At 45.3% G+C, this 14,109-nt stretch overlaps 1 protein-coding gene across 1 annotated transcript in view; it reads right to left on the bottom strand.

The window, feature by feature from the left end:
- Positions 1–7,611, bottom strand: part of LOC124616248 — a gene marked incomplete at its 5' end in the record, with an annotated part of 100,416 nt that extends 92,805 nt beyond the window's left edge. Inside the window, one exon of the mRNA XM_047144551.1 lies at positions 7,417–7,611. Within this exon, the coding sequence (XP_047000507.1) occupies positions 7,417–7,611 (195 nt within the window). The remainder of the gene's footprint in view (positions 1–7,416) is intronic.
- Between the last annotated feature and the right edge of the window lie 6,498 nt (positions 7,612–14,109).

Here is a 14,109-nt window from a genome sequence, read left to right as displayed (position 1 = left end):
TTCGTAAAATTTTTAATTTATTAACTACTTCGCCCAAACTGTTTTTTAAATTCCAGACAGTTACACAAAGTTTTCAACGGAAGTTGTAGAGAATTTAATTTTGGAAAAATGATGGTAATAACGTTAACTGAAACTGTATGAATGTGTCAGATAATCCACTTTTATTACTACCATAGAACACATGAATTAATGTAACAAAGCTCCGTGTTAAGGAAGTTGTACAATGTGCATACAGTTTCACAATACGTTCACCATAAATGTTCAAACATGTCTCCACCGAGTTCAGTGCATTTAGCTGCATGTGTATGAACAGATTTTGTTGCTCGTTTCAGTTCCACAGCATTGTTCTTAAATTCGTCTATTGCAGTCATAATGCGAGCAAGTAATGCCTCAATTGTATTGACGTTGTTCTCATAAACCATGTCTTTCATCTATGAAGCACCACGACCAACCCATTACTGAGGAAAATGTTCATTTAAATGTGTAGTAACGTCGTTGCTAAAATGTGGAGGCGCGCCGTCACGTTGAAAATACATTTGCAATCACGTAGCAAATGGAACATCTTCAACATAGCGGGACATTTCTTCTTGAAGGAATTGTAAGTACGTCTCGCGAGTTAGACGTGCTGGGAAAAAGAATGGTCAAATAAAGTGTGTGTTGATTATACCACACCACACATTTATGCCAAATCACAGCTGGAAATTGCGATGCACTGTTGCATGTGGCTCTGGCTCTGAGCACTATGGGACTTAACTTATGAGGTCATCAGTCCCCTAGAACTTAGAACTACTTACACCTAACTAACCTAAGGACATCACACACACCCATGCCCGAGGCAGGATTAGAACCTGCCACCGTAGCGGTCGCGCGGTTCCAGACTGTAGCGCCTAGAACCATTCGGCCACCCCGAGCGGCCTGTTGCATGTGGCTTTGCTTGAAGCTATACGTGTTCGTTATGTAAATTGTTTATACGATCTTGAGTAAACTGTGCCTCATCAGTAAATAAAATCTATTTGTGTAACCGCCGATTAGTATTTAACCAGTTGCACAACTCCAAGCGAAGGGCAAGGTCTCCCGGATGTAAATGATGCACTTTTTGTTTATGGTACCGATACAGATTATTGTGCTTCAGTGTACGCCATACCTTGGATTGTGAAATGCCTAATCGTTGAGAGATACATGTGCTGGTACCCGGGCTACGTTGAACAGCATCCATAATATCCTCACCATCGTCTTCACGTATCGAGCGCTCGTACTGATTATGTACGCTAGGTAGAGAATCTGTCTGGCGTAACTTTCGAAATACTTCGCTAATGGTTCGTGCATTCGGAATCGTCCGAGTTGGATAACGTACGCGATATTCGTTAACTGCAGCCGTAGCATTACCTACACATTTGCCATAAATAAACACCATATCGGTATATTCCTCTGTCGTAAATTTTGAAAAGCATCCCTATTTCATGAACTATCTACAAACGCCGGTCGGAGGGCCGTGCGGTTCTAGGCGCTACAGTCTGGAGCAGAGCGACCGCTACGGTCGCAGATTCGAATCCTGCCTCGGGCATGGATTTGTGTGATGTCCTTAGGTTAGTTAGGTTTAATTAGTTCTAAGTTCTAGGCGACTGATGACCTTAGAAGTTAAGTCGCATAGTACTCAGAGCCAAACTATCTACAAACCACGACAGTTACTATGTCGCTTCACTTAAATTACTCCGTCCGAACAGGCCTTGGAAGGCCCAACGGAACTGACCGGCCGCCGTGTCATCCTCAGCCCACAGGCTTCACTGGATGCGGATATGGAGGGGCATGTGGTTAGCACACCGCTCTCCCGGCCGTAAGTCAGTTTCCGAGACGGGAGCCGCTACTTCTCAATCAAGTAGCTCCTCAGTTTGCCTCACAAGGGCGGAGTGCAGCCCGCTTGCCAACAGCGCTTGGTAGACCGGATGGTCACCCATCCAAGTGGTAGCCCAGACCGACAGCGCATAACTTCGGTGATCTAACGGGAACTGGTATTACCAGTGCGGCTAGGCCGTTGACCTTCATTTTACTACACTGTTGTTATTATGTTCTTTCACTGAACAATACAGAAAATTAACTCGTTTCAGACCTACATCGAAACAAGGCCCCGGGAGTAGACAACATTCCATTAGAACTACTGACAGCCTTGGGAGAGTCAATCCTGACAAAACTCTACCATCTGGTGAGCAAGATGTATGAGACAGGCGAAATTCCCTCAGACTTCAAGAAGAATAAAATAATTCCAATCCCAAAGAAAGCAGGTGTTGACAGATGTGAAAATTACCGAACTATCAGTTTAATAAGTCACAGCTGCAAAATACTAACATGAATTCTATACAGACAAATGGAAAAACTGGTAGAAGCCGACCTCGGGGAAGGTCAGTTTGGATTCCGTAGAAATGTTGGAACACGTGAGGCAATACTGACCCTACGACTTATCTTAGAAGAAAGATTAAGGAAAGGCAAACCTACGTTTCCAGCATTTGTAGACTTAGAGAAATTTTTTGACAATGTTGACTGAAATACTCTCTTTCAAATTCTGAAGGTGGCAGGGGTAAAATACAGGGAGCGAAAGGCTATTTACAATTTGTATAGAAACCAAATTGCAGTTATAAGAGTTGAGGGGCATGAAAGGGAAGCAGTTGTTGGGAAGGGAGTGAGACAGGGTTGTAGCCTCTCCCCGATGCTATTTAGTCTGTATATTGAGCAAGCAGTAAAGGAAACAAAAGAAAAATTCGAAGTAGGTATTAAAATCCATGGAGAAGAAAAAAAAATTGAAGTTCGCCGATGACATTGTAATTCTGTCAGAGACAGCAAAGGACTTGGAAGAGCAGTTGAACGGAATGGACAGTGTCTTGAAAGGATGATATAAGATGAACATCAACAAAAGCAAAAGTAGGGTAATGGAATGTAGTCGAATTAAATCTGGTGATGCTGCGGTAATTAGATTAGGAAATGAGACACTTAAAGTAGTAAAGGAGGTTTGCTATATGGGGAACAAAATAACTGATGATGGTCGAAGTAGAGAAGATATAAAATGTAGACTGGCAATGGCAAGGAAAGCTTTTCTCAAGAAGAGAAATTTGTTAACATCGAGTATAGATTTAAGTGTCAGGAAGTCGTTTCTGAAAGTATTTGTATGGAGTGTAGCCATTTATGGAATGAAACATGGACGATAAATAGTTTGGACAAGAAGAGAATAGAAGCTTTCGAAATGAGGTGCTACAGAAGAATGCTGAAGATCAGATGAGTAGATGACATAACTAATGAGGAGGTATTGAATAGAATTGGGGAGAAGAGGAGTTTGTGGCACAACGTGACTAGAAGAAGGGATCGGTTGGTAGGACATGTTCTGAGGCATCAAGGGATCACCAATTTAGAACTGGAGGGCAGTGTGGAGGGTAAAAATCGTAGAGGGAGACCAAGAGATGAATACACTAAGCAGATTCAGAAGGATGTAGGTTCAGTAGGTACTGGGAGATGAAGAAGCTTGCACAGGATAGAGTAGCATGGAGAGCTGCATGAAACCAGTCTCTGGACTGAGGACCACATCAACAATAATGTTTGCTTCTGTGGATGTTCCGGAATACTACTGCAGATACACGTCTGGGACATGTTTTATTAGATTCTCCAGACCAATAACAACAAAATAAATGGAAATCGTGCTTTACTTTATCCTCGTACAGTTTTGCGATGGCTTCGTATTAGCGCAGTTGCTAAATTTCAGGAAAAATCATTTATTAGTCATAACTTCGTAACTAATCATTTGCGAACCTATGTTTAAAAGAATTTTTTCTTTGGTTTTACTTGTAGAATAACATATTAAAATATTTTCATATCTTCGTGAATCACCCTGTATATATATTCTCTTTAACTTGGTTTTAGATAAAATAGTAAAAACATGGGAAAGCACATTAAAAAACAGAGGCACAAAGGGAATAAGCATTGGCCAAAGAAAGAACAAATTTGAAGTGAAATGTTTAGCCTTTGTGGATGATATGGCGTTGATAACTGAAAACCGAACAGACGCAACAGTTATGCTTGATCTGTTACACGAGATTGCTGAAAAGACTGGGTTAAAAATATCCTATAAAAAACCGAGTATACAGAACACAAACATAATACAGGAAAGTTTATGAAAACAAAGTACGGAAAAATTAAAATAGTTGATAGATTCAAATACCTGGGGGACTGGATCCAAGCCAATGGACTGGATAACACAACAAACAAACAAAGAATAAAAAAAGTTAGAAATTTCATATAAATTAACACCAAATTACTACAATAAGAAATCAATATCCATACAGGCGGAGATTAAACATTATAATTCAGTTATTAGGACACAAGCAATGTATGAATCAGAGTGCCTAACATTGAATAAGTAAGATGAATTAAGAGAACTAGAAAAAAGAGAGAGAAAAATACTAAGAAAAATTCTAGGTCCTGAGAAAAACAAGGAAAATAGGAGGACTAAAAGGAGAAATGAAGACCTATACAAAAATACAGAAAAGATCACAGATACAATGAGGAAGAGACGGCTAAAATTTTATGGACATTTAAAAAGAATGGAAGAAACAAGGATTACAAAGAAAATTTTTAATTACGTTAGTGAGCTGAGAAAAACTATAGGATGGATGGAAGCCGTAAAGAAAGACGCCAACAAAATAAGTGTTACAGAAGAAATAATACGTGGCAGGAATCACTTTAGGCTACTTATAGAAAACGCAAATTATGAAGAAGATGAGCCAAAACCTCGACCCAAGAGAGTGTGGGCAGATGAGCAGAGACGAGCAGTTGGCGAGAAAATGAAGAAGTACTGGGAAGAATGGAAGAAAAAGAAACACCATAAGTGTTAAGTTGTATGCGGTCCATAGCTGGCCAAATTTATTTATATATATATATATATATATATATATATATATATATATATATACCGGGTGATCAAAAAGTCAGTATAAATTTGAAAACTTAATAAACCACGGAATAATGTAGATACAGAGGTATATATGGTGTTACAAAAAGGTACGGCCAAACTTTCAGGAAACATTCCTCACACACAAATAAAGAAAAGATGTTATGTGGACATGTGTCCGGAAACGCTTAATTTCCATGTTAGAGCTCATTTTAGTTTCGTCAGTATGTTCTTCCACCTACGCTCAATGGAGCACGTTATCATGATTTCATACGGGATACTCTACCTGTGCTGCTAGAACATGTGCCTTTACAAGTACGTCACAACATGTGGTTCATGCACGATGGAGCTCTTGCTCATTTCAGTCGAAGTGTTCGTACGCTTCTCAACAACAGATTCGGTGACCGATGGATTGGTAGAGGCGGACCAATTCCACGCTCTCCTGACCTCAACCCTCTTGACTTTAATTTATGGGGGCATTTGAAAGCTCTTGTCTACGCAACCCCGGTACCAAATGTAGAGACTCTTCGTGCTCGTATTGTGGACGGCTGTGATACAATACGCCATTCTCCAGGCCTGCATCAGCGCATCAGGGATTCCATGCGACGGAGGGTGGATGCATGTATCCTCGCTAACGGAGGACATTTTGAACATTTCCTGTAACAAAGTGTTTGAAGTAACGCTGGCACGTTCTGTTGCTGAGTGTTTCCATTCCATGATTAATGTGATTTGAAGAGAAGTAATAAAAGGAGCTCTAACATGGAAAGTAAGCGTTTCCGGACACATGTCCACATAACATATTTTCTTTCTTTGTGTGTGAGGAATGTTTCCTGAAAGTTTGGCCGTACCTTTTTGTAACACCCTGTATATATAACGCCACTCATTGTGTTCCTTAAAAATGCAGTAGCTTAATGTTTGTATATAGACCCACGTGTAAAATGCACTTAGTAAACGCTTCACTAGTTTCGATCAAACAAAGTAAGTAATAAGCTACTGCGCTTTTATAGAGTACAGTGAGTGACGTCCCGTTCTGTAGGCAAAGACTCAACCTGATTGAACTCGGGTTCGGTCGGCGCGACGGCAATAAACTCCAACATCGCACGAATTCACCATCGATGGCTGCTGCAGCCGTGCAACGCGTGAACACAACTCTTCTTACAAGTGAACCTCCCCATCGCACCCCCCTCAGATTTAGTTATAAGTTGGCACAGTGGATAGGGCTTGAAAAACTGTGGGCGCTGATGACCACGCTGTTTAGCGCCCGTAAACCTCAAACACACACACACACACTTGAAAAACTGAACACAGATCAATCGAGAAAACAGGAAGAAGTTGTGAAGAGCTATGAAAAAAATTAACAAAAGATACAAACTGAGTAGTCCATGCGCAAGGTAGGTAACATCAGGGATAGTGTGAGCTCAGGAGCGCCGTGGTCGCGTGAGCAGCTGCGGAACGAGAGGTCCTTGGTTCAAGTCTTCCCTCGAATGAAAAATTTAATTTTTTATTTTCAGACAATTATCAAAGTTCAGGCACTCACACAAATCAACTTCGCTCTCCAAAATTCCAGGACGTGTTCAGATTTGCTTGGACACAAGCAGGATTTGACGGTCTACACACGGAAAAATTTGAAAACGTTGAAAACATATGTTTTGACAGAGAACAGGGGAAAATGTGAGACTGTGAAACTGTTGCATTCATTTGTTGCAGTTTATGTGACAAACTTACGTTTTCATCACTTTTTTGGAAGTGATTATCACATCCACAAGAAAACCTAAATCGGGCAAGGTAGAAGAATCTTTTTACCCATTTGCCAAGTGTACAAGTTAGGTTGGTCGACAACATATTCCTGTCGTGTGACGCACATGCCATCACCAGTGTCGTATAGAATATATCAGACGTGTTTTCCTGTGGAGGAATCGGTTGACCTATGACCTTGCGATCAAATGTTTTCGGTTCCCACGGTTTTGCGGTGCGGTCGCAAAACAGACACTAAACTTATTACAGTGAACAGAGACGTCAATGAACGAACGGACAGATCACAACTTTGCGAAAATAAAGAAACTTTCACTCGAGGGAAGACTTGAACCAAGGACCTCTCGCTCCGCAGCTGCTCACGCTAACCACGGGACCACGGCGCTCCGGAGCTTACACTATCCTCGATGTTGCCTATCTTGCGCATGCACTACTCAGTTTGTATATTTTGCTTAATTTTTTCATCGTTCCACACAACTTCTTCCTGTTTTCTCGATTGATCTGTGTTCAGTTTTTCAAATCTTATCCACTGTGCCAACTTATAATTAAATCTGAGTGGGGTGCGATGGGGAGGTTCCCTTGTTAGTAACAATTTAACATCAGGTGACTTGAAATCCCCACAATCCGAGCTAACCTGGTTTGGTAACTCTAGTCGAACCACTCTGAATTCTGCCACACATAGGGACTACGGCGGGCTGCTTGACCAGGGCTCGAGCGGGGACGAGGGCACTGACCTGGCACCAGGTGGTGGAGACGCGGGCGTCGATGACGCGCATGTCGGAGGCGGCGGCCGGGTAGAGCTGGTCGCCGTAGATGCGGTAGCGCATGTAGAGCGGCGCCGCCACCAGCGCCGCGGGCAGTGCGACGGCGAGCAGGAGCAGCCGCAGCAAGCGCAGCGGCACCTTGAGCCGCGACGCCGCCGCCGACGCCGCCCCCGGCCGGCAGCTGGGCCGCCGCGCCGCCCCCACCGCGGACCCCGCCTCCAGCGACAGCAGCCGCTGCAGCTGCTCCGGCCGAGCCGTCACCTGCCCGTTCGGGACTGCAACACACCACACAACTGTAAGAACCTAAAATAACGCCATCCTTTTACAACGAGGTGAGAAAAGTTATGGGATACCTCCTAACATGGTGTCGAACCCTCTTTCGCCCGCCGTAGTGCAGCAGCACTACGTGTCATGGACTCAACATGTCGTTGGAAGTCCCCTGCAGAAATATACAACTGGCCATTAAAATTGCTACACCACGAAGATGACGTGCTACAGATGCGAAATTTAAGCGACAGGAAGAAGATGCTGTGATATGTAAATGACGCTTTTCAGAGCATTTACACAAGGTTGGCGCCGCTGGCGACACCTACAACGTGATGACATGAGGAAAGTTTCGAACCGATTTCTCATACACAAACAGCAGTTGACCGGCGTTGCCTGGTGAAACGTTGCTATGATGCCTCGTGTAAGGAGGAGAAATGCGTACCATCACGTTTCCGGCTTTAATAAAGATCGGATTGTAGCCTATCGCGATTGCGGTTTATCGTATCGCGACACTAATGCTCGCGTTGGTCGAGATCCACTGATTGTTAGCAGAATATGGAATCGGTGGGTTCAGGAGGGTAATACGGAATGCCGTGCTGGATCCCAAAGGCCTCGATTCACTAGCAGCCTAGATGACAGGCATCTTATCCGCATGGCTGTAACGGATCGTGCAGCCACGCCTCAATCCCTGAGTCAACAGATGGGGACGTTTGCAAGACAACAACCATCTGCACGAACAGTTTGACGACGTTTGCAGCAGCATGGACTATCAGCTCGGAGACCGTGGCTGCGGTTACCCTTGACGCTGCATCACAGACAGGAGAGCCTGCGATGGTGTACTCAATGACGAACCTGGGTGCACGAATGGCAAAACGTCATTTTTTTCGGATGAATCCAGGTTCTGTTTACAGCATCACGATGGTCGCATCCGTGTTTGGCGACATCGCCGTGAACGCACATTGGAAGAGTGTATTCGTCATCGCAGCACTGGCGTATCACCTAGCGTGATGGTGTGGGGGGCCATTGGTTACACGTCTCGGTCACCTCTTATTCGCATTGACGGCACTCTGAACACAGGACGTTACACTTCAGATGTGTTACGACCCGTGGCTCTATCCTTCATTCGATTCCAAACCCTACATTTTAGCAGGATAATGTACGACCGCGTGTTGCAGGTCCTGTACGGGCATTTCTGGATATAGAAAATGTTCGACTGCTGTCCTGGCCAGCACATTCTCCGGATCTCTCACCAACTGAAAACCTCTGGTCAATGGTGGCCCAGCAACTGGCTTGTCACAATACGCCAGTCACTACTCTTGATGAATTGTGGTATCGTGTTGAAGCTGCATGGGCAGCTGTACCTGTACACGCCAACCAAGCTCTGTTTGACTCAATGTCCAGGTGTACACTCCTGGAAATGGAAAAAAGAACACATTGACACCGGTGTGTCAGACCCACCATACTTGCTCCGGACACTGCGAGAGGGCTGTACAAGCAATGATCACACGCACGGCACCAGGCACCAGGAACCGCGGTGTTGGCCGTCGAATGGCGCTAGCTGCGCAGCATTTGTGCACCGCCGCCGTCAGTGTCAGCCAGTTTGCCGTGGCATACGGAGCTCCATCGCAGTCTTTAACACTGGTAGCATGCCGCGACAGCGTGGACGTGAACCGTATGTGCAGTTGACGGACTTTGAGCGAGGGCGTATAGTGGGCATGCGGGAGGCCGGGTGGACGTACCGCCGAATCGCTCAACACGTGGGGCGTGAGGTCTCCACAGTACATCGATGGTGTCGCCAGTGGTCGGCGGAAGGTGCACGTGCCCGTCGACCTGGGACCGGACCGCAGCGACGCACGGATGCACGCCAAGACCGTAGGATCCTACGCAGTGCCGTAGGGGACCGCACCGCCACTTCCCAGCAAATTAGGGACACTGTTGCTCCTGGGGTATCGGCGAGGACCATTCGCAACCGTCTCCATGAAGCTGGGCTGCGGTCCCGCACACCGTTAGGCCGTCTTCCGCTCACGCCCCAACATCGTGCAGCCCGCCTCCAGTGGTGTCGCGACAGGCGCGAATGGAGGGACGAATGGAGACGTGTCGTCTTCAGCGATGAGAGTCGCTTCTGCCTTGGTGCCAATGATGGTCGTATGCGTGTTTGGCGCCGTGCAGGTGAGCGCCACAATCAGGACTGCATACGACCGAGGCACACAGGGCCAACACCCGGCATCATGGTGTGGGGAGCGATCTCCTACACTGGCCGTACACCACTGGTGATCGTCGAGGGGACACTGAATAGTGCACGGTACATCCAAACCGTCATCGAACCCATCGTTCTACCATTCCTAGACCGGCAAGGGAACTTGCTGTTCCAACAGGACAATGCACGTCCGCATGTATCCCGTGCCACCCAACGTGCTCTAGAAGGTGTAAGTCAACTACCCTGGCCAGCAAGATCTCCGGATCTGTCCCCCATTGAGCATGTTTGGGACTGGATGAAGCGTCGTCTCACGCGGTCTGCACGTCCAGCACGAACGCTGGTCCAGCTGAGGCGCCAGGTGTAAATGGCATGGCAAGCCGTTCCACAGGACTACATCCAGCATCTCTACGATCGTCTCCATGGGAGAATAGCAGCCTGCATTGCTGCGAAAGGTGGATATACACTGTACTAGTGCCGACATTGTGCATGCTCTGTTGCCTGTGGCTATGTGCCTGTGGTTCTGTCAGTGTGATCATGTGATGTATCTGACCCCAGGAATGTGTCAATAAAGTTTCCCCTTCCTGGGACAATGAATTCACGGTGTTCTTATTTCAATTTCCAGGAGTGTATTAAGGCCGTTATTACGGCCAGAGGTGGTTGTTCTGGGTACTGATTTCTCAGGATCTATGCACCCAAATTGCGTGAAAATGTAATCACATATCAGTTGTAATACAACATATTTGTCGAATGAATACCCGTTTATCATCTGCATTTATTCTTGGTGTAGCAGTTGTAATGGCCAGTAGTGTATTTAGGCACCTGTCTTTGCAGCCGTCCATTATTTCGAAAGCGTTACGGGTGCGGATTTACAATCAGTTATGTCCCATGTCTGGCGATCTGGGAGCCGCAATCATTCGCTCGAGTTGTCCAGAATGTTTTTCAAACAATCGCGACAGTTGTGGTCTGGTGACATGGACATGGCGCATCATCGTCCTGCGGCGGCGCGTTTTCTTCCGTCCCTTTACGACGGAACTGCACTTACCTGTGAATATTGTCTCAGCAGTTCATCAGTAGGAAAGCCGAGTGACCGAGCGAGGTGGCGCAGTGGTTAGACACTGGACTCGCATTCGGGAGGACGACTGTTCAATCCCGCGTCCGGCCATCCTGATTTAGGTTTTCCGTGATTTCCCTAAATCGCTCGAGGCAAATGCCGGGATGGTTCCTTTCAAAGGGCACGGCCGACTTCCTTCACCGTCCTTCCCTAATCCGATGAGACCGTTGACCTCGCTGTCTGGTCTCCTTCCCCAAAACAACCAACCAACCAACCAAAGCCGAGTGAAACCTACTGTACTTCGACGTGAACCAGGCTGCAATTTAAGTCACTAATCTACATTTCGGGAGAAAGTTTTCACACAAATGAAAGTTTGGAAATTTTGGCCTCAATTAATATTCTGAAACTTAGGTGAACAAGTATCACTGCCAAGCCCGTGTTAGTCTTAACACAGTCACTCACAATCCCTTTCACTCAAGTTAGCAAGTTTATGGTGTTGCATTTCCCGAAAACGTAATAGCTACAAAAATACGGATTGTTTTTGATTGAGAATGCTCGCCAAATATTAAGTCTGTCGGTACCTAATGAGTCACAGTTTTTAGCCACCGACCCGCTCAATACGCCACGCCGAATATATATCTTACCTCGTCATAAAATTCACTTAAAAATTCCGAAATTTCTACACACCCATCGGAATAATTATGCCGTCACTTTCCAACACTTTTGATGTATGAAACACTGCTAGATCCGGCAACTATCATTTCCATCGGAACTACTACTACACACGTCCCACCTGTTTCATGGCTAGACTTCGACTCTTCTCTAGAATACTCTGTCTTCTCTGCCAGCAGAGAAAGGCGCGCGAAGAATATTGCTTTCCCATTGGTCAGTATACTCAACAGCCAATAGCAAAACAACATTCTCCCGCGTCAGTCCGCGCTTTTCATCAATAACCAATCGCAAAATAGTAAACGTAACGACTGCACTTTTTACCGATGTAATTATCTAATATGTTGAGGTTTTGCTTATGCATAAAGTTATTTACTATTGTTATTTATACCTGAATTAACTTTCCCTTTGCCATAAACTTACTCTACAAATCTATTCTACAAAAATCACCTTTGTTCATATCCATACTTCTTCGAAATGTTCCCACACTAAATCCTACTATATAACTCGTTAAACAATTATCTTCATATTAAAGTTAATCCACACTCACGCATCATTCATGCTGCTAAAACACATTTATAACATTTTACATACACAAAAAGACACAATAACACTTTATGAAAATACTAGAACAGTTTATGAAAAACCTTCTATTACTTTAGTGCACTCAAGTGGGCACAATCGAAACTAAATCAGTCCCCTATCCAATACTGTCCTCTATAGGCGGATACATAAACTACGTGCGCGTCCAATCTCTGGTCACAATCTGCCACTATCCAGCTCTGAGACACATCTCCCACTTAACCGCCTCCAAGGCAGGATCGTTATACGGCGCTACGCCTCAATTCATAAAAATTCCATCGTTGTTTGGCAACATGCAGACCATTTCCAGTCAATGGACGGTTCAGTTGACCAGAGGACTCAGTCTATTCCATGCAAACAGAGCCCACGCCATTATGGAGCCACCACCAGTTTGCACAGTACCTCGTCGACAACTTTGGTCCACAGCTTCGTGGGGCCTAAGCAACACTCGAACCCTACCATCAGCTCATACCAACTGAAATCGGGACTCATCTGACCAAGCCAAGGTTTTCCCGTCGTCTAGGGCTCAAACGATGCGGTCACGAGCCTAGGAGTGGCAGTGCAGCTGAAGTCGCTCTATTAGCAAAGGCGCTCTTGTCTGTCGTGTGTTGCGATAGCTCATTAACGCCAAATTTCGCCGCACTGTTCTACATCTACATCTACATCCATACTCCGCAAGCCACCTGACGGTGTGTGGCGGAGGGTACCTTGAGTACCTCTATCGGTTCTCCCTTCTATTGTTCGTGGGAAGAAGGATTGTCGGTATGCCTCTGTGTGGGCTCTAATCTCTTTGATTTTATTCTCATGGTCTCTTCGCGAGATGTACGTAGGAGGGAGCAATATACTGCTTGACTCCTCGGTGAAGGTATGTTCTCGAAACTTCAACAAAAGCCCATACCGAGCTACTGAGCGTCTCTCCTGCAGAGTCTTCCACTGGGGTTTATCCATCATCTCCGTAACGCTTTCGCCATTACTAAATGATCCTGTAACGAAGCGCGCTGCTCTCCGTTGGATCTTCTCTATCTCTTCTATCAACCCTATCTGGTACGGATCCCACACTGCTGAGCATTATTCAAGCAGTGGGCGAACAAGGGTACTGTAACCTACTTCCTTTGTTTTCGGATTGCATTTCTTTAGGATTCTTCAAATAAATCTCAGTCTGGCATCTGCTGTACCGACGATCAACTTTATATGATCATTCCATTTTAAATCGCTCCTAATGCGTACTCCCAGATAATTTATGGAATTAACTGCTTCCAGTTGCTGACCTGCTATATTGTAGCTAAATGATAAGCGACCTTTCTTTCTATGTATTCGCATCACATTACACTTGTCTACATTGAGATTCAATTGCCATTCCCTGCACCATGCGTCAATTCGCTGCAGATCCTCCTGCATTTCAGTACAATTTTCTATTGTTACAACCTCTCGATGTACCACAGCATCATCCGCAAAAAGCCTCAGTGAACTTCCAATGTCATCCACAAGGTCATTTATGTATATTGTGAATAGCAACGGTCCTACGACACTCCCCTGCGGCACACCTGAATTCACTCTTACTTCGGAAGATTTCTCTCCATTGAGAATGACATGCTGCGTTCTGTTATCTAGGAACTCTTCAATCCAATCACACAATTGGTCTGATAGTCCATATGCTCTTACTTTGTTCATTAACCGACTGTGGGGAACCGTACCGAACGCCTTACTGTTCTTACAGATACGTTCACAGTGCGTCCCACATTGATTTCTTCGTTTATTTCACGCAATGTTCCTTGTCTGTTAGCAATGACAACTCCATGTAAACGCCAATGCTCTCGGTCGTTAGGTGAAGACCGTCGGCCACTGCGTTGTCCGTAGTGAGAAGTAAAGCCCATTCTTGACCCTATGGATCTCGGAA

Source organism: Schistocerca americana, chromosome 5 (genome assembly GCF_021461395.2).
Source record: "Schistocerca americana isolate TAMUIC-IGC-003095 chromosome 5, iqSchAmer2.1, whole genome shotgun sequence".
Classification (NCBI taxonomy): Eukaryota; Metazoa; Arthropoda; class Insecta; order Orthoptera; family Acrididae; genus Schistocerca; species Schistocerca americana.
Note: the sequence above shows the minus strand (reverse complement) of the source record. Positions and strands in the feature narration are given on the sequence as shown.